Raw genomic sequence first — 27,024 nt, forward strand, 5'->3', positions numbered from 1 at the left:
CAGAGAGTGGGTTCTGGCAAATTCCTCTGGAGGAAAATAGTGCACGTCTGACTACCTTCATCACACCACTGGGTAGATACTGTTTCAAAAGGCTACCCTTCGGCATTACATCAGCGCCAGAAATCTTTCAACGGAAAATGTCAGAGCTGCTTCATGGGCACGAGGGAACAGTCGTGTACATGGATGACATATTAATATTTGGAGAAACACAGGAGATTCATGATCAGAGACTCAAACGGGTCATGGAGACCATAAAAGCCGCAGGCTTAAAACTCAACAAGGACAAATGCCGACTGAGCCAGCCAGAACTGAACTTCCTGGGACAGGTAGTAACCAAGGATGGCATAGCCCCAAACCCAGAGCGGGTTAAAGCCATTACAACCATGGAACCACCCCAAAATGTAAGTGAGTTGAGAAGGCTGCTTGGAATGGTAAACTACCTTGGACGATACCTACCCAACCTCTCCACCGTGCTGCAACCGCTCAACGAGTTGCTCAAATTAGATCGTGAATGGTGTTGGGGACCGCAGCAAAGCCGAGCATTCACCGAAATGAAACAGCTTATTTCATCAGCGCCTGTTTTACAGTTTTTCGATCCTGCAAAGCCAACTGTCGTCAGTGCAGACGCTAGCAGCTATGGACTGGGAGGAGTCCTTATGCAGAGCCACGAGGGAGCACTCAAGCCTGTCGCCTTTTGCTCGCGCACACTGACAGACGCAGAGAAGAGATATGCGCAGATCGAGAAAGAGTGCCTGGCAGGAGTCTGGGCCTCTGAGCGTTTCTATCAGTATCTGTGCGGCCTAGAAAAATACAAGTTGCTTACAGATCACAAGCCACTGGTAACTCTTATTAACTCAAAAGACCTTGACGCCACTCCCCTACGTTGTCAGCGCCTGCTCATCAGACTAATGAGGTTCAGTCCAATCGCGGAATATGTTCCAGGGAAGCACCTAGTCGTCGCAGATGCCCTATCTAGACAACCTATGGTGGAGGCCGCATCAGGTGATCTGGAAGCTGAGGTGAAAGCGTATGTGGACTCAGTGGAGGACGATTTCAGAGTGAGGAAGTCAACTATCGAACAGATAAAAGATGAGGTGAAAATAGACAGTGAACTCCAGTGCGTCCTCAGGTACGTCCACAATGGATGGCCAGAACACCTGAAGAGCGTGGGTGAGAAGGCAAACGCATACTTCAAAGAGCGTGGTTCACTTAGTGAAGCTAACGGACTACTGCGACGAGGAAAACAGATTGTAATCCCTGAAAGTATGAGAGAAAACATGCTGCAGAAAATCCACCAGGGTCATCAGGGACTTACAAAGTGCAGAGAGCGATATAGAGGCGCAGTGTGGTGGCCTGGTATCGCCAGTGATGTGAAGAAGCTTATACTGTAACAGCATGTAAACATTGTAGTATCTACAGACCGAGCCAGAGCAGAGAACCACTGATCACCACCCCATTGCCGGACCTGCCTTGGCAAAAACTTGCTGCCGACCTGTGCAAATACAAAGGTCGTCACTATTTAGTCATGATAGACAACTTCTCCCGATGGCTCGAAATCTTGGATTTGCCAAAGACTAACTCAGACACCATCATACGGAAACTGGGAGGCATCTTCACACGTTTTGGAATGCCAGAGGAGCTCATGACTGATAACGGCCCTCAGTTTTCAGCAGAACAGTTTAGATGCTTTGCAGCTAAGTGTGACTTCCGACATATCACTTTCAGCCCCCATTTCCCACAATCCAACGGCATGGCCGAACGAGCCATAAAGACAGCAAAGTGGATCCTGAAACAAGATGACCCCGACCTAGCTTTACTGAGTTATCGCTCAACACCAACAGAGCCAACGAAGGAAAGCCCTGCCAGGCTGTTGATGGGTCAAGAAATCCGCACGACTCTTCCAGTACTAAAAGAGAGTTTGCTGCCGAAGTGGCCTGATCTTGAAACTGTTAAAATGAATGATGCAAAAGCAAAGCGGTGCTACGAGAAATACTACAACCGCAGATACTCCACCAAAACTCTTCCCACACTGTCTGTAGGTGAAAGAGTTAGAATAAAGACTGATGAGGAAAAAGTTTGGACGACCACAGCGACGGTGCAGCGCCAGGAGGCCACACCGCGCTCCTTCACCCTGGAGACTGGGTGTGGCGGTACGCCCAGGAGGAATCGGCGCCATATCCGCCTGGGGGATCAGGAACTGATCTTTCCCCTAGAGATGGACATTTCTCAGCCAAATGATCCAAATGAGCAGTGTGGGCCAGTAGGGCAGTACTCTAGTGCTACCAGGAGTAATGTTCCTGCCGGACCTCCTGGTTCCCCCCAAACCCAGAGTAAAGTTGTCACCAGGTCTGGGAGGACTGTTAAACCAAACCCTAGGTATGTTAGCTAGTAGAGATGAGGGACTTCACAAGGGCAGAATAATCCCTGTCCCATCTCTAGGGATTGTGGTAGTCTACCCACACCCTTAGCCAGTTACGGTTGTGTTTAGTTTTATATATATATTTTAGTTATTCTACTGCGCATGTGCGTTAGGCAGACCCCCGGGGTTTCTAGACAGAAAGAAGCAAGGCACTTGCTGTCTCCTGTTGTTGTGCCCAATAAAGAGTGTTCCATCGTTAACCGACCTGACTGTCGGAGTGATTTGCTGCCATAGATAAACGTCACACAGGGAAGGCTGGACAGGGGAGAAGGAGAGAAGGTGGGTGGACATCATGAGCTGGGGGGAGGAGAGATAATGGGAGAGAAAGGAGGAGGTGAGATGAGAGGTGGAGGGAGGGAGTGGAGGATCTGTTTCTGGGACGGCCGAGGCAGTGAAATGCTGCAGTGAAGCCTTACAGCTGAGCTGGTCTGAACACAGCTACTGCAAGACACCGAGCTCTCAACCCCTTCCTTCCTTCATACCTCCATCCTCTCAAACCCAGCACTTTGACTCCCTGCCTTGATTAACCTTAGTCTCACCTGCTCTATCCTCTCTCCTTCCTCCTTTCCCTCTCCCTTTCTCTCTCTCTCTCTGCATTACACCACCTTGGCATGGGAGATTTCAGAATGCATCCTGGGTAAAGGAGGACGTGGGGTGGGCCTCTCTCTGCCTCTTCTTTCATTTGTACCTCCATTTTTTCCTTCATATGAGCAGGTCAATCTGTCTTTACTTGTTTCTCCAGGGCCCGTTCTTTTTTCTTTGCGTTTTAACCTTGTTTTAGTTGCTTTTTAAATGTTTTTGCCTGTTTGTAACTCTGTTCTTTTCTCTGTTCTTGTCTTGTCCTTGCGTCCATTACCTCTTTCTCTTTTTTTTTTTTTTACCTCTCTTTTGACCCTGCGGTTTGTGATTCTTTTTTTTATGTCTATCTATCCATCCATTTGTCAGTGGCAAACAGGGACCATCAAAAGGTGAGTCCTGTCTAAAGTTAAGAACTGGTCTGCAGTGTGTAGCAATTCAGACACACACACTCATCACATGTGCTTTGGAAGTTGTAAATACCAGACTTCAGTGCTGATATGTGATGAAACCTGTGCTTAACATGCAGTCCTCCTTTTGCTGGAGACTTTGTGTCGGAGGCTTGCAGCCTTACATTGTATGTTGTGGAGCAGCCTTATATGGTCTCGTGATTTGGAGTTTGATATTAAGAGGGTGGTTTGAAACGATTTGATTTGTTAGATGTGCAAGACTTGGCTTAGTCTGAAAAAGTTTTAACTGCAAAACAATTGTAAGGTCTGTGGTGTGTGTGTGTGTGTGTGTGTGTGTAAATACATGTATTTATTTGGCCTGCTCTTCATATTCTGTTACTTACCGTTTCTTGATTACAATTTTTAGTGGAGTGAAAACTATGCACTTGATAGCTGTAGTATATTGATTTAAGAAAATGCTTAATTCCAACTATTGCAAATAAAAATCTCACTTTGTTTCATCAGCATTCTCTATAATGGTCTGTCATAAAAAGAGCCCTCATCATTCATGTGAATGAAGCCACTAGGCTGGCATGGTAGCAATGCAAAGGCTTAAAAATGTGCACCCCCCCCCAAAAAAAACCCACAAGATCTTCCTGAAAAAAGTTGCATCAGGCCCCAGTGTTAATGTGACATGTCACTCCCTCATCTGAATTGTTTTGACTTGAGTAATCAAATATCTGCAAGCTTGCAAATTGCTTTGTATCATGAACATCGTGTTTCTAATGTTTACCTTGTAATTGTCCAAATATTAGATGAAATGCCAGTCACCTCTGTAAAAATTAGAGTTGTAAAAACCTATTTAATAGAACATGAACTCCCTTATGCTGCTTCGGTGTCTGATAAGCCTTCAGGCTAATCGATTACTCCAAATGCCTCCCTTGAGTGATATTTCATTATCTCATTGGTATTAAAACAGCACTTCCCTGCTAACACAGTCATTGCATTGTTGCAATGCTGCGCTATTTTTGGTCTGGGTTTAGGTTCAGAGCCAAAATAAACCCTGCTTGTCTGCAAATGCTGAAAATACATATTCTACATTCACCAATCACCTGTGACTAAGGATTAGCTCCATGTTGTACTCCCTGATGAGATCAGAGTACAGCTTGGCTTAATGCAGTCTGGTTGCTGCTCACATACATAATACATACAATATCTGAGGTGTCCAAGTGTAAAGATAAAGCACATATTATTTACATACTTTTGTGCAGTCAAAACTCTGATATTCAGTGACACACTGCCTTATAGCATTCTGTCACAGTAAGGCAAAATATATAGTGCTGCTACTGTCAAGGAACACAGACAGAAGGAACCATAGGGCATTTTCTTACACTGGATATAGGAGGTGAAATGTATCAGGAGGCTGTAATAAAGTAAGGTGGCACAGTTGTGTAGTTGTCACCTCATAGCAAGAAGGCTTGGACTTTGCACAGCTCCTTTGTTTTTTCCCCTCAGCCTAATACATGCTACTTACAATGACAAAAAGTAAAGTAAACTATTTGACATTACCTGGTTTTCTACATAAATTACTCATAAAATATGATTTGATCTGAATCTAAACAATGTGCTCAAGCCCATGCCACAAACAGTTCTAATATTTTATGCCTTTACTGAACCCAGCTTAAACATTCAAAGTGCTGGTGGAAAAAGTATGTGAACCCATAGATTCAATAAGTGGTTGAAGCTCCTTTGGCACCAATAACCTCAAATAAAAGCTTCCTGTAGGTGTGGATCAGATTTTCATAATTTTCAGGAGGAATTTTGGACCATTCTTTCTCACAGAGCTGCTTCAGCTCAGCCATATTCCTACAGGATGTCTAGTGTGAACTGTGAAGGTCATTCCACAGCATCTGTTGGGTCAAGGTCTGGGCTCTGACTGGGACTCCAAATGGCAGATATTTTATTTATAAATCTTTTTTGAAGCCATCTTGTAATAGATTTACGTTAATATTTAGAGTCACTGTTCTGCTGCCCACTACTGAGCCTCAGCTGGCAAACAGTCACCCTGACATTAACCTGACTCCATGATGGCAAGCTGTCCAGGCCTAGTGGCAGCAATGTAGCCCCAAATCACGATGCTCCTTTCATTGTCCTTTACTGCTGGGATCATATTTTCATGTTGGCATGGAACATGATAGCAACATCGTAAAAAAAAAAAAAAAACCTGCAGTGCACCTAACATTTGCCAAAGAGCACCTTGACACTTCACATCACTGCTGGGAAAATGTTTTGTGGACTGATGAAACTAAGGTTGAATTGTTTGGGAAGAATAAGTGCAATTAATACCAACATGAAAACATAATCTGAACTGTAAAGTACTGGCCTGGACAGTTTACCATCTTGGAAAGGAAATTGAATTCCCGCGTGTATCAACATATCTTATAGGATAATGTCAGGGTGGCTGTCTGCAAGCTGAAGTAACAGGACAGTGACCCTCAAGATGGAAATAAATCTATTACAGAATGGCTTCAAAACATGAAAATCTGCCATTTGGCCCAGTCAGACCTTGACCCAGTAGAAATGCTGTGAAATAAGCTCAGAGAGCAATTCACAGCAGACAACCTGGGAATACTGTATGTCTGAGCTAAAGTACTGTAGATCTAGGATGAAGAATGGTCCAAAATTCCTCCTAAACATTATGCAGGTCTCATCCACAGATACTGTTTGAGCTTAATGCTGCCAAAGGAGCTTCAGCCATTTATTAAACCCAATGATTAACTTACTTTTTCTACCAGCACTTCATTGAACCCAGCCATTAGATATTTAAAGACACAAAAATTTATACTTATTTGTGTACATTGTGTGACCAAATCATGTAGAAGTCAGAACATTACAAATGGTTCACTTTACTTATTCTTGCCACTGTAGATATTTGAGCACACTAAATTGCCTGTCATGTATGGTTGTCTGTCTAAATATGCATTGGTATTCCCTGCTTCTTGACCAATCTGAGCTGCAATATCAGACAGTTATAGCGAATTATAGATGGGTACAAAAGAAAGTACAAAAATGCAATATTTTCCTAAATCATCTTTATTTAAAATACATAATATAATGACAGCTGCTTGTTCAGAGGCAGCACAGTGCAAGCGTTAGTTTGGTGTCCACTAATGTTTAAAGTAATACAAGAGCAACCATTTAGGGCAAATTCATAGTGGGAAACAGTGATGCACAATGATATATGGCCAGTACTTGAATTATCATTTTTGTTTCTGATTGAGAAATGCAGTATATAAAATATATACTTCATATTACCACTGAAACTTTTCTTGCAAAAACTGCCTTAAATTTGCCCCAAATGTTAACCTGTAAATTCCAACCACACAAACCATACAAACTTAAACATGCATGATTACACACAGACAGCAGTGTCCTAGGAAATATGACAAAATTAGACTTCCCTAAACAAACAACAGATTTGCATTTCTAAGGATTTTGTCAAATATTTGAATACAACAATAAATCACCACTTCATTATTGTATTTTATAGTATGATTGTGAAGTTATTTTAGCTTTATTGATCATCACAGGTGAACACATAATTGTGAATATTATTTTATTAAAATGACAAAGATGTGTTTTTGATATTTTAGGAAACTGCACAATACTCCACCTATGATGTTTGAAAACATAAATTATAGATTTTTTTAAACAAAAAACATTTAAAAAAATATCTAATTGAGTAATGGGTCTAAACACAAACCTATACACAGGCTTTTTTTTAACCACACTCCAAGAGCTGGATCACACAGGTAACCAGCTTGAGACATCACAGGTATCATAGAGACGTCACCATTTTTGACACAACCGGCCTGTTATCACAACATAGTTTAAACATCATAGGACATTTAGAGATTAACAAAACTTCCATGCTGTAACATGTAAAATGGACACAAAACAGTGATCAAGTATCTATATGTTTCTTTTTTTTTTTTTTTTACATTCAAGGTGCATCAACCAAATAAATGCATTACTGATACATTTCTCATTTAGCCATACAATACCCATGCCATGTTTCTGTTACCACCACCACATATCCCAGTGTACCATCTTGCTAAAGTTAGATATGTTACTTCATTTATTTTCACATGCAAACGACTATGATAATATTATGTGACAGTGTATTTATTTGCAAAACGGTATATACAGCTTTAAACACCACTTCTGAGGTAAAGACTTTACTTTGGAGACAGAGCTAGGATAGAAGTTTTAAAATTATTCTGTTAGTCTGCTTTAAAATACACATTAAAACATGTCTGTTTTATAAAATGGTTCCTGCTGGATGTGGAATTGGAATTAGAGTAAAAATATGGAAGCTTTTTTCCATGATATGATGATATATTATTCATAATAGTAAAACATGAATGGTACATAGCATGAAAGAGTGAAAGCTTAAACATGCTTGACTAACAGAATAAAGATTTTATTATGCGCTGCAGCTTGCTTCATTGGCCAAAATAAAAAATTCTACCTGTTGTGGTGGATAACTGCGTTTGGTAGTTATACACTAACCAAACCAAAGTTTAGTGAGTAAACTTTTCTGTCAGTCTAAACCTAATTGTATTTTTTTCATTTAGATCATTTGGTATTGTTTCCTAATTTAACATCTTTATTGGGACTCAATCTGTGTGTGAAATGGTATGGTATGATAACTGTTGTCTGTGTGTAGGTGTCTGTTTAGGTAAACTCTATTATAAATGTTAACAAGGGTTGTGAAAAGCATGACTTATGTGATTGGGGGTGCACATTGAGTCTTCTTTCATACTACATCAGTGACTTAAGCGACTTGTCCGCAACTATGCGGAGGCATCTGTGTACCTACGCAGCGAAGGGGTTTACAGGTAAACGTAGGTTGCTGATGGTTGCAGACGGTTCAATGCACACACCTCCCAAATCTCAATTGTGTGTTGTGTGAAGCTGCGTGTATTGCAGACCGATTGGTTGATCCAACTCTACTCTGACAGAGATGAAGCTGCCTGCTAATTGGTCCGCTGACAGGTACTCACATGTCTGAAAACGTCAGAGAAAACTGGCATTACCTGGCTGTACTAACCACCTATTCTCAATCTAAATGGTTACTTTGCCACTCAAAAAATTGCAACATTTAATAAAGTGACATAATACCAGCTCTAGCATGAAACAGCTTTGAGCCTAGTTCAAAATCTCTACTGTTTCCATTTCCTGACTACTACTACTACTACTACTACTTTTGTGTACTTTGCTGTAGTGTTGTAGTCAAGACCATCGAGACCGAGACCAGAGTATATTGAGACCAAGACAAGACCAACACTTTAGGGGTTGAAACCAAGGCAAGGCAAGACCAGACCAGTGCAGTTCAACTGAGTTTGATAGTACTGGCTCACCTGTGTTTCACTAATAACGTGATATAGGAGTCAAGTTATTGAATATTTTTCCCTATAAAATTCCCCAAAATTATGAAAAAGGTATTTTTGTTGCTTTCCAAAATCAGTTTTATAGTGTTATCAGTAGTATAACCTACAAGAAACCCTTGATGTTTGAAGTGACTGTGGTGACTCTGAACTGTAAAAGTGAAGTTATTGAATATTTTTCCCCAATAGAAATTCCCCAAAATTATGCAAAAACTTTACTATAACCAACAGGAGGCCCCTGATGGCTGAACTGAATTTGATTGTAGGCCTGCTTTGCTATATAAGAGTAATTTAGGTTAATATTTTTTGTAGTAGGCTCTCTCTTTTTGGTGCAGCACTTTGTAGATGATCCCTATGCACTCACCTCACCAGCTGCACAGAAACTAGAGTTACCTGTCTGGTGAGTGTGTACATGTATATGTGGGTTAAAGTTGGACGATGGCTTGTTTTGATGAAAATTAAGTTGAAGCTTGTTTTCAACCTTACTACAGTTGGAAGGAGGCATCATTTGTGTTTTAACAACATTCTGCTACGACTTATTGATCCAGGAACTTAGCATCTGTGAATATCATTCAGACTTTACCATAGTCCAGCTTCCCAAGCTAACCAGTTTAATTCAGTGGGCCTACCTTCTTTGCTAGCTAGGTTAGCAAGTTCCTTTAGCTGTAAACTAGGCCATATTTGTTTTATTTTTTCTGCTGTCCTTATTAAGATGCTCATCTAATCTGGGTGTAACTACCCTCCCGACAATACAGAGGAATATCCAATCAGTTGTTTGATTAGCTTCACAATCAGTCACACAAACACTTCAAACAATGATTGTGGATTGCAGGTCATTTCTGTTGCCAACCTACATATCTGTTTGAGACTAAGCCACCTCTGTCAGCATAAAACTCTCACCATTGTCTTTGCATCGTTCTGATGTGTCACCCTTTTTTATGTTCATTCGGCTTAAAGCACTCGTTGCATCTAAGTGTTTATATGGTAGGGAAAACCTTGCTAATGGTAAATAAGACAGACAATGCACAGGCACTTTTCCTACAATGGTGGTCTTTCCTGGTCTTGAAATAAAATCCGAGTTCTCATTGTCCAAGACCCAGACAGAGCCGTGGTCGATTCCGAGATGAGACCAAGATCTTCAAAAAGTGGTCTCGAGACTCTTCTCAAAACCAAGACTGATGTCAAGTACTACAACACTACTTTGCTTTTTGAGTGCCTCCTAGATAGAATGTTAGCATTCGCACAAATCTAAATGCAACTGTCTCTGAAAGACAGACACACATGTTCCCATACATGCAGTGATGTAAAAGTCTAAATGTGGCTTTATGTGGTCAACAAGAATAGACTTCATTTTATCTCAGCCAGTCACATACTCTTCATCGAGTGCTAGCTTTATTTGTATTGTTGGAAGAATTCTGAGAGGAAGGCTCAACACTGTCACATTCCTATGCAGTATAGGCAAACCATTGTACATCGCACTGCAGCTACAAATAATTAAAGTATTGTATAAGCTTACAATCCTACAAGATAGAACTGCAATCCGTACTTGCCCTAGCAACCTCTCAATTCAGGCACACTAACATACTGTATCATTCCATTATACAAGATCAGGCTGGATGGACAATTTCCCATCATAGGGGTGGACAGTGTGACCTGCAATGCCAAATAGTAGAAGTATAAAGGTCTGCATATGCTATATGTATTAATACAGAACACATTTTAAAAATAAAATCACATAAAGTGCTTTTAAAGCATTACCATAACTCACTGCATGAGTTGTTCATTTAAGTCTTGTAAAAACATGGGCATATGACTTCCTTTTTAGACTAAATTCTTTTCATTCTAACAGTGGGTGAAAAAATAAATACAGAAAATAGACCAATCCAAAACATAGCGATTATTTCACCTGCCTTTTTCACAGAATACATTTTAACATGTCACAGCAGAACAAGCAGAGGGATGAATAATAAAATGATAGCTAAATTCCATTTAGCTGCTTCAGGTTTAGGGTCACGGTGTTGTGCATGCCTGCTCACTATTACATTGTCTCTGTCTGGCTCCTCAGTAAGATTGGGACCCGAATGAGCCACTGTTAATGTGAATAGCAGCACCTGTGCTTCTCCTACTCTAAGGGTGCACCCAGGTAGACTGTGGGGTTGAAATATTATTTGTTGCATAAAACTGTGACCTGTGTTTTGTGTTTTTTAGTTAATACACAAAGTTAAACTGCATTCGGTGTGTGTTTTTCATTTATATACTGTGAAACAGTCTCTGGAAAAATTATCCGTAAATTACAGGTACCGGATGTACATATTCTGGTTATTTAATTTAATGTCATTTCTGGGGTCTCTCTAATTGGTGTTTTAAGGGTGAGAACCATACTGAACCCTAGACAAAGTTGTTATACATTGGAATGTCCCTTTGCCAATTGGTGTTATTTGAGCTTGAAGGGGTATATACTAACTAGTCACTTCCTTGCTACAACGAGCCGGGTGGCAAAAGGGTTACACACACTTCAGAGTCATATTGTGAGCTGCAATGATGAAATTCCCCTAACTTGGATGAGCCTGTGATTTCAATTTTTCACTTTGATTTTCAGTGTAATTTTGAGTACAGCCCTCGATGGGTTGTTGAATTTGGTTTCCATTGACTGTTAAGTCATTTTGTTCTGAACAGATTATACAATGCACATTAGAAAAGGGGTTCAACTTAATTCATTAATAAAGATCTGATGTGTGATCTAGTGTTCCCTTGATTTATTTTGAGCAGTGCATTTTCACTAGGAAAACCTCAACACGTTATGAAATGGTTGAGAATACTTTCCATCTCAGACACAAGTAGACATCATTTGGCAAAAACTAGCTGTGGCAGGGCATTTGTGTGCTAACGCTGCAACTACCACATGGTGCCCATATACACAGCTGAAAAACATGGCTTTAAAGCAATGGGTTCACACTATAATAAACCATAAACATTTCACCCAAAAAGAAATTTTCAAATTGGGCTGTAGCTGTCGTGAGACAGTGGAGCATACAGATACACACCACAAGCCCTGGACTGAATTTGAAATCACATTCTATTATGACAGATTAGATAAATTAGATAACTGATGCTGTGATATTATTACTGATCCATATTAAAAATAATCCATGGGATTTTAGGTCATACCGCCCAGCCCTGTTTTGTTGTATTGTGTGCTGTAAAAATGCCATTGCTTATTATGAAACCTTGAATGCTGTATTCATATACTGTAGCTGTGGATAAAGTAATAAGTGTTTAGTGGTTGCAGAAATGTGTTCCCTGACTTATTTCAAGGAAGAAGATGATATCTCACACAGTCACAAAAATTCACACTCAGAATACACAGAAGGAAGCACACTTTTGTGCACTGGCACACATCCAAACACATGCAAAATAAGTATCAGAGTACAATGATTGGTTACTATAGATCTTCAGAAGATGGATGTACATGTCTGGGGGTGGAAAAAACAAGGAGACAATTACAAACAATATTGTGACCTAAATTGGTAATATTTCTAGTAGATTCCCAAATAAATAAAACACTCTAGAGATAAAGCCAGCAGGTAGAGTTCTGGGGAACAACACCCACAAAGAAACATGCATGCTTATACAGATGAACACAGTATCATTTCAATTACTATAGCAAAATGCGGTTCTTAATATAGCATGTAACATGCAAAGATAGCATTGTCCTGTCAGTGTGGTTTGACTTTGGCTACTGTTTTAATATTCATTGACTATCTTTTCTCCATATGGTTCAGGCCAAGCTCAGCTCTATCAACACATAGGGCTCTATTTTCCTGAAATAGGGTGCAGAGGTAAAAGTCTACACTCCAGGTGCAAGGCACATATAGACATGTCCAACAATAATTTACAATTTTGGTGACTACCAGCATTGCTGGATTTTGGGTGCAGCCAGAAGCATTTGAGCTCAATTTGGAAAAGAGTTGAAATACATTATTAGAGGGAGGAATGCATAATGACCAGCTGGAGTTAGAGCAGGCTTTAGTAATGGCCAATCAAACCAGCTCCTCTCATCTGCAGAAACCTGACTTTGATTGATGTCACTGATGTCGTGACATGGAAATGTATGATATTTATTGTAGAAGCAATGCACATAAATATTCACTCAGTAGCCTGCTAATATGACTGACCAGCTTATGTGAGTGGAAGACCGAAAGACTCCTGTACTCCAGGTCCTGTACCCAGCAAGCAATTACATAGTGTAATTTACTCTCAGCTGCACAGCTCCAGGGTGTGAAATGCACCACGATTTACAGCTGAAAATCTCAGCTTCAGCAGAGCTTTTGAAATGTACCTACAATGAGGTCCGACTGACTTTATCTGCAGTCAATAATGCTTGCAAAATAAGTGACTGCAACATCTGCAGCTACCTTCATGTGGTATTTTGTGGTGCCTATGTGTAATTGTTGTATGTGGATTTGATGTCAGATCTGCTATTCTCAAAGACTGGCTGGAAATACTCATCATACATATTTCATAATTCAGATAATTTCAGAATAAACTAGATGGCAGAGGGAGCAAACCTCGCCAATGCAGCTCACTTCCCCCATAATGCAATTTTAATGCTATTATACTTAAACGTCATATTCCAATGATAATTTGACACTCATAATAGGATTCCTTGGCCATAAAAGCCTACCTGTAGCATTTGGAATGATATTGATATCATTGGTAGTTTGAGCTTCAGTATCTATCTCGCCAACTTTTGAAGATCCATCAAATCATCAGCTTGAATTTGAATCTTAGTTGCAAGTCTGTATTTGCTGTCTCAGAGTAAAGGGTGGATACCCGAACCAAACATGACTTGAGGGTTTGGGTCAAGTTCAGACAGAAATTTAGGAATCATGTTCAGGTTTGGGTTGAGTTCAGTCACGTAGGTCAAAATATAGGCTTATTACATGCTTCTTCTTCAGTCTATATGCACTATTGAAGAAAGAAAGTCACTTTCACTGTGGTGACCCCTAAACAGGAAAAGCCAATTCGTCACACTAATGACTCGCATGTTGACATTTGGCATGTGCTTTACGCCGGATGCCCTTCCTTACACAACCATGACTCGAACTTGGGCTGCAGCAGCAAGAGCACTGCGCCTTAACCACTAGCCTATCAGGGACGGCTAGTCTATATGCACTATTAAAGATTAAAATTACAAGCCTGTAATGCATTATCAGCAAAGTGCATGATAATGCTATCTATGATATTAGATGCTCAAGGGCAATACAAGAAAAAAAGACTTCACAAACTCAACTGTGTAAGGCTTGGATGTGAAATATAATATGCTTGTTGGGTTCAGTCGCCACACACTTGGGCCCTCTTGGCCCCAACCCACAATGGTGAGGAATCCTTTAAAAAGTTCTGGATCTTGATGATGATCTGGATCACCATCAAAATCTAATGGATATGCCCTAAGCTACCTCTCCAAAAATCTTAATCAAAATCCATTCAAACTAACAAACAAACAGATGTCGGTAAATGCATAACCTTCCTGGTGGAGGTAATTATTCACAGTGAATTCCGGCAGATTAGCAATGGACTCAAGGGTTTATTTTAAGTGAGTGTGGCCATTAAAATACATTTGGGTACCTGTTCTCCTGCTTCCCAGTTCTAGGGAAATTGTTATGCACCTATGATTGTGATAAAGGGTGGTCTGAGCAGGCACTATCACTGTTTCAGGTCTGCACCTCATGTCCCACCTTTAGCGTAAGCACATTCATTCATGGCAAACAAACAGAATTGTGGCCAAGGAAAATTCATAAACATTGTCTTTGAAACTATGCTGGCTTTGCACGGGCAGGAAAATGGAGCCCATAATGTTAACAGACAGCAACAACAGTCCAGATTGGTTGATGTGAGCAGTTATTTACCAGAGGAGGTGTTGGGGGTGACAGATCCACAGGCCACTGGTTCAGTCAACTGACCCTGTTATGGTTGTCTGTAAATATAAAAGAAGAGGTGCCCACCGACACGACAACACGTTAGCTTCCACTGAATAGAGGGAGAAGGTTTGAGATCTGTAATCCAATGGACCTAAGACATAATGACGTGATGCAGTGTTTACCATGACACTGTATGGGTGAATAGTGGAGACGACATTATGCACGCAATTGCGTAAAACATTGCGTCATGTCATTATGGTTTAGGTCCATTATAGGTAAGGAGTTAGATAAGGTGCACAAGCCATAAACACAGTTATGTATGTCTGAGCTGTTGCCAGTCTGCTGCATTTATTAGGACTTAGGCAAATAAAACTTGTGCTGTAAAAGTCCGCCTGTTTCGCATGTAAACGGAAAGTGGGTTTTTTTTGTTTTGTTTTTTTACACTGCATCCAAGCATACAGTGATTTTGTTAAGAAGTCAATGTTTTTGTGTTTTTAGATTTTGAGATAGAACATATAACAAAAAACATGAAATTCAACCGTCTCATGATTTGTACAGTAGGATTCTGGTTTTAAGAAACGTGGGTATTTTTAGATTTTGAGATAGATGTCTGTGCAGATTCTCAGTCATCCAGGTCATAGTAACTGAAAAAAACCTTAGAAAAAAATCAACTGGACTTAGATTTCTAGATCGAAGACGTTTCACCTCTCATCCAAGAGGCTTCATCAGTTCTGACTGACTGGTGTTGAGCCGGAGATATTTATCCCCCTCGGTCAGGATTGTAGATAGATGACAAGTTGTCTTAGTCCACCACCCCTATTTAGTGACGGGTGTTCTATTTTTACAAAAATAGCTTCCTTGACTCCTCTCTCAAACCAGCGATGTTCTCTGGAGAGGATCTGGACTTCACTGTCCTCAAAAGAATGTCCTTTGTCCTTCAGGTGGAGGTGGACCGCTGACTCTGGTCCACTGGAGTTTGGCCCTCCTGTGTTGGGCCATGCATTTGTGAAGCGGCTGCTTAGTTTCACCAATGTACAAGTCGTTACACTCCTGACTACACTTAATTGCATACACCACATCACTCTGTTTATGTCTGGGTGTTTTGTCTTTCGGGTGGACCAGTCCCTGCCGCAGGGTGTTCCCTGGTTTAAAGTTAACTGGGATATTGTGGTTGTGAAAAATAGGGGTGGTGGACTAAGACACAACTTGTCTTGACAGACTTGACAATAGGCGTTGGTCGACAGGGGAGGATTCAAAGACAGATTATAGCAGTTTTTGTTCTTTTAATTGTTTTGTCAGAAGTGGTATCTGACAGTGGGACGTATGCATAGAGTCACATTAACAGTTTAGTGGAACATCTTGGTAAGATCGGCTTATTTGTAAAAAGCTTGCAGTGATGGTCTATCATAATCAGCAGTGGAATACAGCATCAAAAGTCACTATATGCAGGTGATATCTAACAGAAATAAATGTTTATAAATGGCATATGCCATTAGAACAGCAGCAGAGTACTATTAAGAATTATCATATGCTGCTTAGGCAAGAGTAGTGTACATTCGCAACCTTTAAATCTAGGTGTTGCTGGTAGTTTCTGATGGAGGATTAAGGATGCTATGTGAGATTTCTTACTTGGTTTCCTCCTCTGCCACACCTTCGGCCTCCAGTTTTCCCTCCTCTTCCATCTTCTCCTCTGAAATCAGTTCCTGTTTTTGGTGTCGACGAAGACATTTCACTACTACCATAGAAAGGATTATCAGAGCTAATGCTCCGCCCACTGATGCCCCAATTGCAACTGCAATTGTTGAATCCCTTGGAGGTGGAACTGAGGAGAGGAGAGGGTTAAATATTTTGTAGACAAAGGATGGAGATAAGTGCAATGCTGTACTAAATGCTCTACTTGTATGATAGAAAGAAAGAATGTGCTGCTGATTTAACCCATGTGATATGTGTGTGTGTGTGTGCGAGAGATGCTGATGGACCAAGTTCAATCTCTTGTTGGTCATTACGTAATAAGTAAAAGGCTGACTCATCACCAGTAGGTCCTCCCACTTCAGTAAAGGCACATAGTCATACTGTACACAGACAGTATGATTATTGTATGTGATTCCACTGCAAAACATGCTAACCTCTTCACATCTGACAACACATACAGTAAAGTTTGTCACATCAAAATGAAAAAAGTGTATTTTTAAGGCACAGCTTAGGATCCATAGACAATCACAGTTTTGTGTCTTTCAAAAGCAGGGTTAGTATCTTACGTTTAGTGACAACATTGAGCGTTATGCGACCATGTCCCAGGGTGCGATCTGGGGGGTTTTTCACGTAACAGTTGTATATCCCCACATCTTCCAGGTTAACATCTGATAGGGTGATTGACAGATCATTCTTTTCCAGGTTCCCAATAAACATGACCCTATTTGCAAACTTTGCTGGGTGCAGCGGCACCATTCCTTTTTTTTGGTCGAAATTCATTAACTATGGAGAGAGAGAGAGAGAGAGAGAGAGAGAGAGAGAGAGAGAGAGAGAGAGAGAGAGAGAGAGAGAGAGAGAGAGAGAGAGCATATTACTGATTTATAGATTTAAGATGTAGGTGGCCCATTATTGGGGTTGTTAAGCACATCAAGACTAGCCATTTTACCTTCTCCTCTGTCTCATTGTGTGGTTGTTGATAGGTCCAGTTCACGGAAAACCTGGTAACATCTATCTTATAACAGGAGTTGAATGTGCATTGAATTTTGACAGTTGTTCCATTCAGTGCATTGATGCTAGTGTTCCCGAGCCCATCCATGCTTAAACAACCTGTAAATAAAAACAACAGCAATGATAACAGTGCAAGTATCAAGGGCAATTTAAAGCCTGAGCTAAAAGCATTGAGACAAACCTGACTCTAAATATTTGCCAGGATTTTGAACAAATATTGATAAGAAATCAAGTTCACACTCATTTGATGTACACTGTGGTACATAATTTGGCCTCACCTACAGCTTTGTGATTACATGCATAATTTGTATAAATTGTCATCACACATCTGTATGAATGGCACAGGCTGAGCTAAAAGTGCATCCACTCAGCAGTTTCAGTTTGCCAAAATGTAGTGGGGATGTGTTACTCTACGTAACTGCTGACTCCTCTTCTGCACTTCATCTGGAGAGTGCCGCATTTCAGACTGGCAAGGATTTAGTGTGGGTTCCTCAAGTCGGAGAATAGATTTAAACCTGGCAAGTCCCACAAAGTGAATGTACTGTAGATCAAGCAATTGGCCTTCTATATACTTTACAATTCCAGAGAAGTCTGTCCAAAACAGACAGCACATAGAAAGTGGTGTTTCACAGCATGTTTGTTTAATTCACCAGCACAAGTCTTTACAGTATGTTACAGATAAATTTGTATGGTGCATTTTCCAAGCAGTGTTTGTCTAGAGAAAAAAAAAGATATCCACACAAGTTTCCATAACAACAACACTACTGTTGCTGTGAATTTAAGCATAATTCCTATGTTGGCAATGGTGACATCCATGTGGAAACACAGGGGATTTCAGCGTTTAAAATTACTTGTGATATTAAAATTTACATGTAGCAATATGATTGCATTGCTTATCTTGTATATGATTACGCTATTTGAGGAAATGCACAGTGATTAGCACTGTCGCCTCACAGCAAGAAGGCTCCAGGTTTGAGCCCTGGCCGACCCAATGCCTTTCTGTATGGAGTTTGCATGTTCTCCCTGTGCCTGTGTAGGTTCTCTCAAGGTACTCCAGCTTCCTTCCACAGTCCAAAGACATGCAGCTTCGGTTGATTGGTGACTCTAAGTTTCCCCTAGGAGTGAGTGCGAGAGTGTGTGGTTGTTTGTTTACATGTCAGCCCTATGATAGACTGGCGAGCTATCCAGGGTGGACCTTGTCCAATGTCAGGTGGGATTGGCTCCAGCCCCCCCGTGACCCGATTCAGGAATAAGCAGTATGGTTGGATATTCTTCAATTTGGAAAGCTAAACAAAGGTCTGATTTTGCCATGATCATGATATTGTTTTGTACAGGAGTGGACAGAAACTGAATTAGACCACTTCACTGAGCCACTTTTGGAAGTAACAAGTTTAATCAAAAAGCATATAACTGCATACAATTTGAAGTGAAATGAAAGTATAATTTATTTTTAAAGTTTCCTCCTCCTCACTAATATTACACCGATCAGGCATAACATTATGACCACCTGCCTAATACTGTTTACATAGGAGTCAATGTGGCAGTTGGTTGGCACTCGTGCCACTGTGCAGCTCACTGTGCATCTTCTGAGAATCCATTTGCTTCTGCAGTTCTACTGTCAGGAAGAGCACAGACGTGTCTACAATTCAGTTTATCCTTCCTTAGACACAGTAGGTAGGTTCTAACCACACTGCAGAGCAGGAACACCCAACAAGACCTGCAGTGTGGGAGATAATCTGACCAAATCATCTCACCATCACAGTTTATCCCTTGTCAAAGTCACTCAGATCCTTACACTTGCCCATTTTTCCTGCTTCCAACACATCAACTTTGAGGACTGACTGTTCATTTGCTGCCTGGTACACCCCACACACTAACAGGTGCCACTGTAACAGATAGTCAGTGTTATTTACTTCACCTGCCAGTGGTCATAATGTTATGCCTGATCGGTGTATGTCTCAGCATGGACTCACACACTCTGGACATATTCTGTGCCTCTCTCTCAGTGTGTGTGTGTGTGTGTGTGTGTGTGTGTGCAAGATGGGACTCTGCACCATTCTCTCCTCTGCAGATGGGTGTTTCTGGCTCCCTTCCCACCACTGCTGCATCACTCCACAAACCTGTCTCTGTGCACCACACACACACACACACACACACACACGCACACACGTAACACTTACACACACAATTTCTCATGCACACAGTTAACTATAGGTAAAGTCTAGTGTCTGGTGATGCAGCACAGCACTTTTTCTTCTTGTGCTCTCTATTACACACACATGCATACACATCCTCCTACAAGGTGTGTATTGTCAGCAGTGAGCTAAGCAGTAGCTCACTGCTATGTCAACTCCTTCTCATCTAAACACATGTGCATCTTTGCTATTACAAGTCGGGCAGATATAAAGTGCGAGAACCAGTTCGATACAGACTGGCTCCTGCTCCTGCTGACTCAGCAGTGAGAAAAAGAGGCAGATGCAGACGGAGAGACAGAGAATTGCCAACAGATGAAATACTGCAGTGAAGCAGCCTGATGCGACTCCTCCTGCTCTCTGCCTCCCCCTTCCTCTCCCATTTTTAGTCCACTCGTCTTGCCTCCTGTCATGCGTCTTTCCCAATACCCCTTCTGTCCGACCCCACTACTACCCTCAAAATTACAGTGCACTGTTATTCCTCATCTTTACTTTCCAGTAGTCCATGCACTTCTCTCTCTTACTCTGCATTCCCTCTGTTGTTCCCTTGTCTCACAAGGTCAGGGAAGGTAAAAAGGTACAACGTAGGTAGGTCTGTTACATCATCCTTCCTGTGCTCTCCCCACTCTTCTTATCCAGCTCTGTCACCACCTTTTCATTAGCTTTTATTGTATGTATGCACAGAGTCTATTCACACTAGAGATGTATACTTGCAAAATGTCACTTTTGATTTAATATAGGTATATTGGTGTAAAGAGGTAAAGCCTTTCTGCCTGCCACATTGATGGATAAGGGAAGGGATTGAGTTCAATAACATTTTATCTAATCTAAATCTAGTTCTGAGTCCGCTTATCACACCCGAATCTGTTAAAGTAGTTTGGTTAAAAAAAGTTTACATTTTTATTTTACTTGGTGCAATATCAAAACAAACTGAAAGTGTTTTGCATAAATAAATCGCTTAATATTTAATAAAAACACAATGGGCAATTTTAACTTTGAAGCATGACACTAAATGATAGAAAATATGGTTATTAATTCCATTCTATTGTGCCGAAGGGTTGTTGGGACTCCTACAGATCACAATATACAGCATATATAACACCAACAGTGGTCTAACACTAAGTGCTCATCCTTTCCAAGTTAACAAAAAGGCAAATCCTTACTTTAACATTGTCATTTCCCCATGAGTATGAGTTATCACATGTTTATTTGCTGTGCACCATCAGTCTGTTCTTTTTTTTGCTGAAATCTGTGAGGTCAGAGAAAGATTAGAGAGAATGTACATTAAAGATTCAATAAGGGATTCATTTCCTGGTATTTATAATCCTGGTATTTTGTTAACTTGGAACAAGATCTAAAATGGAACCAGCTATTGCAGTCCAGCCCATATACAGACCAACTGAGGCCAATGCTAGGTCCAGACTACGTGCTGAGGTGACTCAAAATCAGTTTTTTTTCCTGCAAGTGACTCAGATCTGATCTTTTGATGGATGTGTTGACAAACCAAATCCAATATTTTCAGATCACATCTGGGACACTTCCATATGTAGTCTTCCTTTTTCTTTTAACCTTCCCTCTGCCCTCCACCTCCTACAGAGCTCAAATGCCACCACAAAGCCTTCACAACCCACTTTAATAGGGATTTGATATATATCAAAATCAGCTTTATTGGACAAGTATGTTTAAATGCACAAGAAATTTGACTCTGGTACAGAGGCTCTCAGTGACCCTTGGGCAATATTAGCTTAATGACAATGGTATCAGAACGAGTTACGCCATAACACCAGATCTGGTGTTATGATCTGCTTGTTACATTTTTTGGTGGAAAAATGATTAATCTCATGTTGCAGTCAGTGGGACAGAGTCTCCTGGTGACAAGTTAGCAAAACAAATTACATGGGTTAGAGACTTCTTAGCTTAGGGTGGGACAAGACACCATTGGTTATTCATTGAACTTCCATTTCTGCTGCTGTTTATCATCTGAACACTTAACAAATGATTACAGTTGTTATTGTTTTTACTTCCTAATGGGTGTTAGGGTGAATCCTTAGTTATATTTGCAACTAATCTGCTAAACAAAACCTGCAAAACCTATCAACATTTTTTAGATTATATGATGACCCGAGCCTAGTACCCTTACATTCTTAATCTGACCTTTTTGTTGTGATTTCCTTGTGGTGTGTACTGCTGGGCTGGGCTCTAGTGCCCTCTGCTGTGGAGAAGTCACCCTGCATCTTGTACACTGCAGCACTCAGGTGCCAGAACCAGGTGCAATCAGAAGTCAGTAAAATGGACTGTAATTATATAGCGCATTTTTCACAGTGTGTGGCACTGGCCAAAGTGCTTTACAGGAGATCATACACCATTCACCCATTCACACACACATTCACACACCGATGACAACAAGGCTGCCACACAACAGCGCTAGTCAAGCCACCGTGAGCAATTCGGGGTTCAGTGTCTTGCTCAGGGACACTTAGGCATGCGGGGAGACCGGGAGTCGAACCACCAACTTGCTGGTCAGAAGACGACTTGCCCTACCTCGTGAGCCACAGCCACCCCCCAAGTAGTCAGTAGAACTCACAACAAAAATATGGCATCTGTCAGGGATTCCTGAGTTGCAGGAATCTTGTGGAAGGGAAAGTTTTTCTCTCGTTTTATATCACGACTTGCCTGGGATAGGGCTCACTCTCAGAGCCATATTCAGTGAAAAGCAAAAACAGTACTGTGTGAACCAGCAGCATCTTTGTGGGATATGGCAAGGACACATTAACAAATACACTCACTATTTCAGTACAGGGTAATAAACATAATAACCGCACAAGCCACCTTTTCAAGTTTCACCTATGATAGTATGGAATACAAAGCAACAAAAATGTCAATTAAATGTAGTTAGTGTTGGAATGTACTTTCTGTTTCTTGTCCTCCTCTCGCTTTGATTCTTTCACTCTTATGCATTATTGACAGCCATGTCCGCTTACAGTAGAGTCACAAAGTCTGGCTTTTTCAGACAGATTTTAAACCTTACTAAAGCTTCTCAAAGCATCTGAGTGGAATCTACAGCAGATTTGAAACATTAGAAACTTTCTCTTATAACTTTGTGCCACAAACATGAATATTTATACAATAAGACTGCAGGGAAAATGTCATATTGTCAAGTCATAATGTTTTCTTTTTATGATAAAGTTCAACTGGGATTTAAACCCAGAATCTCTGGATTACTAGTCAGATCACTTTCTAGAAATAAGTCCCTCCTGCTGGCCACAGTCACAGCTGTTTGTAGCAGCTATCATCCAGGAACAGTTCTAATTTTTTCTTCTTGCTGTTACATCAGTGTTTTGTTTGTACTGTGGTAATTTGATGCGTATATGCTTACTAATGCCAATCAAGGATTGTGCTTTGGCCTGTTTGAAGTCCATGCCAGTGTATTTACATGCATTCTCAGTGTGCAGCTGCCCTCTAGTGTCTCTCTGTGGCAACTAACTGTGGGGATGCTGACTAAAGTTCTGAGTGGTACTTCTGAATTGCTAGAGGATAAGGTGTAGGGTGTAATATTGCTTGGTTGGTGGGTACCAGCCTTTTCTCCTTACTCTCATGTATGAGGCACTGGCTTTACTGATTTTTCACAAACCAGATCAAGGTGTGGCACCACACCTGTTATTCAACTTATGAAGGATGTAGATATATTACAATCTTACAACCACCTACTATATGTAAAATGTGAATAAATATTAATATTTGTACATCTAAAATTAAAGTAAGCTCAAGTTGGCTGTTCAGATAATTGAGAAAGTAATTAGATTGTTCTATGATTTGCTTTGTGGTGCATCTCCAAGTGATAGACACATGTTGGCTGTGTGTTATGTAGTATTCTTTAATTTGGACAGTTCTGCAGCCTACATATAAATAACACTGAAAGAGGAATGTACTGTACTTTTCTTTAATTTGTTCTTTAGCGCAGGCTACACCATGTTTAAAAGGGAAAGAAAGCAGCAACTGTAGCTTAGTAGCATCTCCATGTAACAAGCTCCTCAGCAACAATAAACCTTTGCATATCTACAGTACTCTCAGTTGGCACAGATGAAAAACAAAGAGCTCTGATACCATTTAAAATACATTAGTATGGGTTCTCCTGTCAGTTTTCCAAACCACTGAACTGCAGCACTTGATGACGCAAGAACAACAGGAGATCAAATTCAGCTCTACTTTCTCCAGCTCCTTTTGCTCTTATGGCATCAAACTGAACCAGCATGATTATAATTTTACCTTTCCAGTATTTTATCTTTCTATTTACATGTTTGTCAGCTAACGCTAGCTTCGGACTGGAGACAGTTTGTCGTAAGTAGGCATCCGTAGGTTGTGTCTGTCTCTGTAAATGGGGGGGACAAAGAGCAGTTAGAAGGGGCTCATGATGTCAGTTGGTTTTGAGTCTCACTAGACCCTCTAGCTCCGCCATGGCCGGTCCCAAGCCCGGGTGAGAAAGGAGGAGGGTTGGGCGTGGGGCCAGCAACCCCACCCTGTAAAACCTCACACGCTACAGAAACTAAAACAACGAGGCCCTTTGTTCCACGGGGAATCCAAGGAGATAGTTTAGACCCTCTAGCAGCTGGAAACAAATTAGGCATAGTAGCTTTAAGTTGGCATAAAGTAGGTGTGCCAATATCTGTACATGACATGATCATATATTGATTTCCCCTATTAATGGGCTAGGAAGAATTTACTAAAGTTGTGTTCTCATACCCTATTGTGTAACAAAAGGTGGCTTTAAGCAGGAAGTGAGTAGCTTATACAAGCTGAGTGTTGCTATATATCAACACAATACAGGCATATATATTGTATATATTGCCGGATTGTCTTTGGTTTGTAAATCTACTGGAGACCACTGGTTTTATAATTAGTTTATTTGATCATCTCAGTTTGTGTAGTGATGCTGTGGTTATCTTTAGATGTGGATCTCAGTGTGAAAGTGTGCTTTGATTGTATTATCATGAACCAGTCCAGGTTAGGTATCATCGGGTTCACATCTGTTCTCTGTTTCATGCATTCATATGTTCATATAAACAGATTAATTATAGATGACCACATTTGTAGGTTTATACCTCTGCTACTGAATACTGGGCCTGCATATATCAAGAGTCATTGTTAGCACCTTATTATATGACTTCCTATTTCTATCCATAGCTCACAACATTCAGTCACAGGCACTTATTGTACTCTATCATTCTTGCAGACTAAGCCAATGTTTATTTTTATATAATGCATCATAATCCTGTTTAAAGGCTGTGATACAGAACACTGGGGCACTTACTGTATGTACCTTTCAGCAGAGGCTAAATAAAATGGGAAAGCATGTATTTTAAGATCTAACACAACTGATCAGAAATCAGTCTTAGCTAGAAATTAGTTAACCGAATCGATGGCCTTGTCAACCTGGGAAAATACTGGAATAACAATTGAGCGACATGGTCTCACATTACGCCCCTTTTCTCGACCCCTCACTCGCTCTCTTTCTCTCTGTCACACACACGCAAATATGAGATAAAAGGCCTAAATACGGGGCAGTGTGCTGGGGTTATTGTCACATCGAACTGTTGATTCGCCTATCAATTTATCAGAGCATCGATCGGTTTGGCTGTTTTGTGTCTTACCGGAGAGCGAGAGCAGCAGCAGCAGCGCGCTCAGCAGCTCAACGCCACATCTTCTCTTCTGCGCAGGGGAAGACATGTTCTCTCCTTGTTGTTAAAAAACAAAACAAAAGCGATGGTTTTTAGTCTCAGAAAAAAAGTCAGTACATAGAAAAGAGGAGCAAACTACTCTTTCTGTATGCCTCAAAATGCTAACAACGGTATTTTTTTGTTTTAGAGGTAGGACATGGCTGGCAGTGTGCGTAGCCTTATTACGGTTGATCTCGTGGTTGTCCGTCTGTTGGCGACGGAGGAGGGAGGGCAGAAGAGTAAACGCTAAAATAAAGATGGAGACTATTTCCCTCACATATTATGATTGCTGAAACGGCATATAAACATATTACCTGTAGCATAATAAATTATAAATATACTAAGGGATCAATAAATACATATTAAGAGGACAGACAGATTGATGACAAACAAATACTGTAGTATTTTCTTCCAAACAGGCTCTGGCGGACAAATTAAGTTATCTCAGACCAACACTGACATGTCTGTACTGCAGTTTGTTGTTGCTTATCAGCCAACAATGATACAGATATTTGCAACATGCTAAAATCATCCAGGAACCTCATATCAACCAATCTGATCACCTGTGAAAATTTTGGAGCATCACCAAAGCACCAAAATGAGGAAAAAGATTTTATCTTTTGGTAAAAAAAAAAAAGTCTCCCATCAATACAGAGTGACTTGTACAGTCTTACACCAAAAATCATTAAAGCCTCTAGTGGCAAACTGAGCCATGTTAGGTTGATTTTTCATTTCATTTGGTATCCATGTGCATGTAAATGAAGAACCTGTTATATGTTGGATTTTTATTTCAACAAAAACAGAAATTGATGATAAGCCACAATTCAAACATAACAACACTTACACATTCAGTTTTAGTAATGTTAGTTATTGTATATGCCCACAAACATCAGGAAATAAATGTCTGTACAGAATCGTGGAGGCCCTATAGAGAGCAACCAGGCTGCCATGCAGACAAACAAAAGATTAAGCAGAAACCATCTAAACATCCCTCCTCTAATCCCTCATCCATCCATCCTTCCTGGGTGGGAGGAGAGGATACTTGGAAATAAAAAAGTCAAACACTCACTGGTATTCACAGATATCACTTTTCATTCTCTCTTTTCACTTTTTGTTTATTGGAGGCAAAGCCGGGATAGTAACGAACAAGTGAGGTGTGGGTTTGGTGAAAAGGCAGAGGTAAAGTGATAGACTAGAGGGAGACAGCATGCAGGACAGAGGCAAAACCCCACAATTCCTTTGAGCAGAGTGAAAATGTCAACTTCATAATAATGGGTAATGTCAAGATAAAGGAAAAAGGAGAGGAAAATGAAGAGTGGGTGAGGGAGGAAGCTTTATGGCAAAGAAGGAAAAGCAAGGCTAATTTATTTATATATAGGACATTTTCATATACAAAGGCCATTCAAAGTGCTTGACACAATGCACACAAATAGCAACAATTACATGACAGTACAAAGTAGCAACATGCATGAGTAAAAATCTAGTTATATACATATATAAAAAATTCCCCACTTGCCCCCACTTTGGGGCGGTCTTGTATTCCTTTGTAGTGGTAAAAGCAAACTTAATATAGTTTATACTTATTAGGCCAGTGTTAGTTACATTCTAAGTAAACAGGAAATATTTTTATCACTTACATAAACTCAACTCTAATGAGCTCCAC

At 40.6% G+C, this 27,024-nt stretch overlaps 1 protein-coding gene across 1 annotated transcript; it reads right to left on the reverse strand.

The window, feature by feature from the left end:
* Window positions 1–6,459: 6,459 nt before the first annotated feature.
* scn2b (sodium channel, voltage-gated, type II, beta) lies at window positions 6,460–25,562 on the reverse strand. Its single transcript, XM_020600346.1, has 6 exons — window positions 25,296–25,562; window positions 17,394–17,554; window positions 17,014–17,230; window positions 16,385–16,577; window positions 14,744–14,811; window positions 6,460–12,307 (listed from the first exon to the last, which is right to left on the reverse strand). Exons 1-5 carry the CDS (start codon window positions 25,369–25,371, stop codon window positions 14,802–14,804), a joined length of 657 nt encoding a protein of 218 aa, XP_020456002.1. The 5' UTR covers window positions 25,372–25,562; the 3' UTR covers window positions 6,460–12,307; window positions 14,744–14,801.
* Between the last annotated feature and the right edge of the window lie 1,462 nt (window positions 25,563–27,024).

Source organism: Monopterus albus, unplaced genomic scaffold (assembly GCF_001952655.1).
Source record: "Monopterus albus unplaced genomic scaffold, M_albus_1.0 scaffold46.1, whole genome shotgun sequence".
NCBI lineage: Eukaryota > Metazoa > Chordata > Actinopteri > Synbranchiformes > Synbranchidae > Monopterus > Monopterus albus.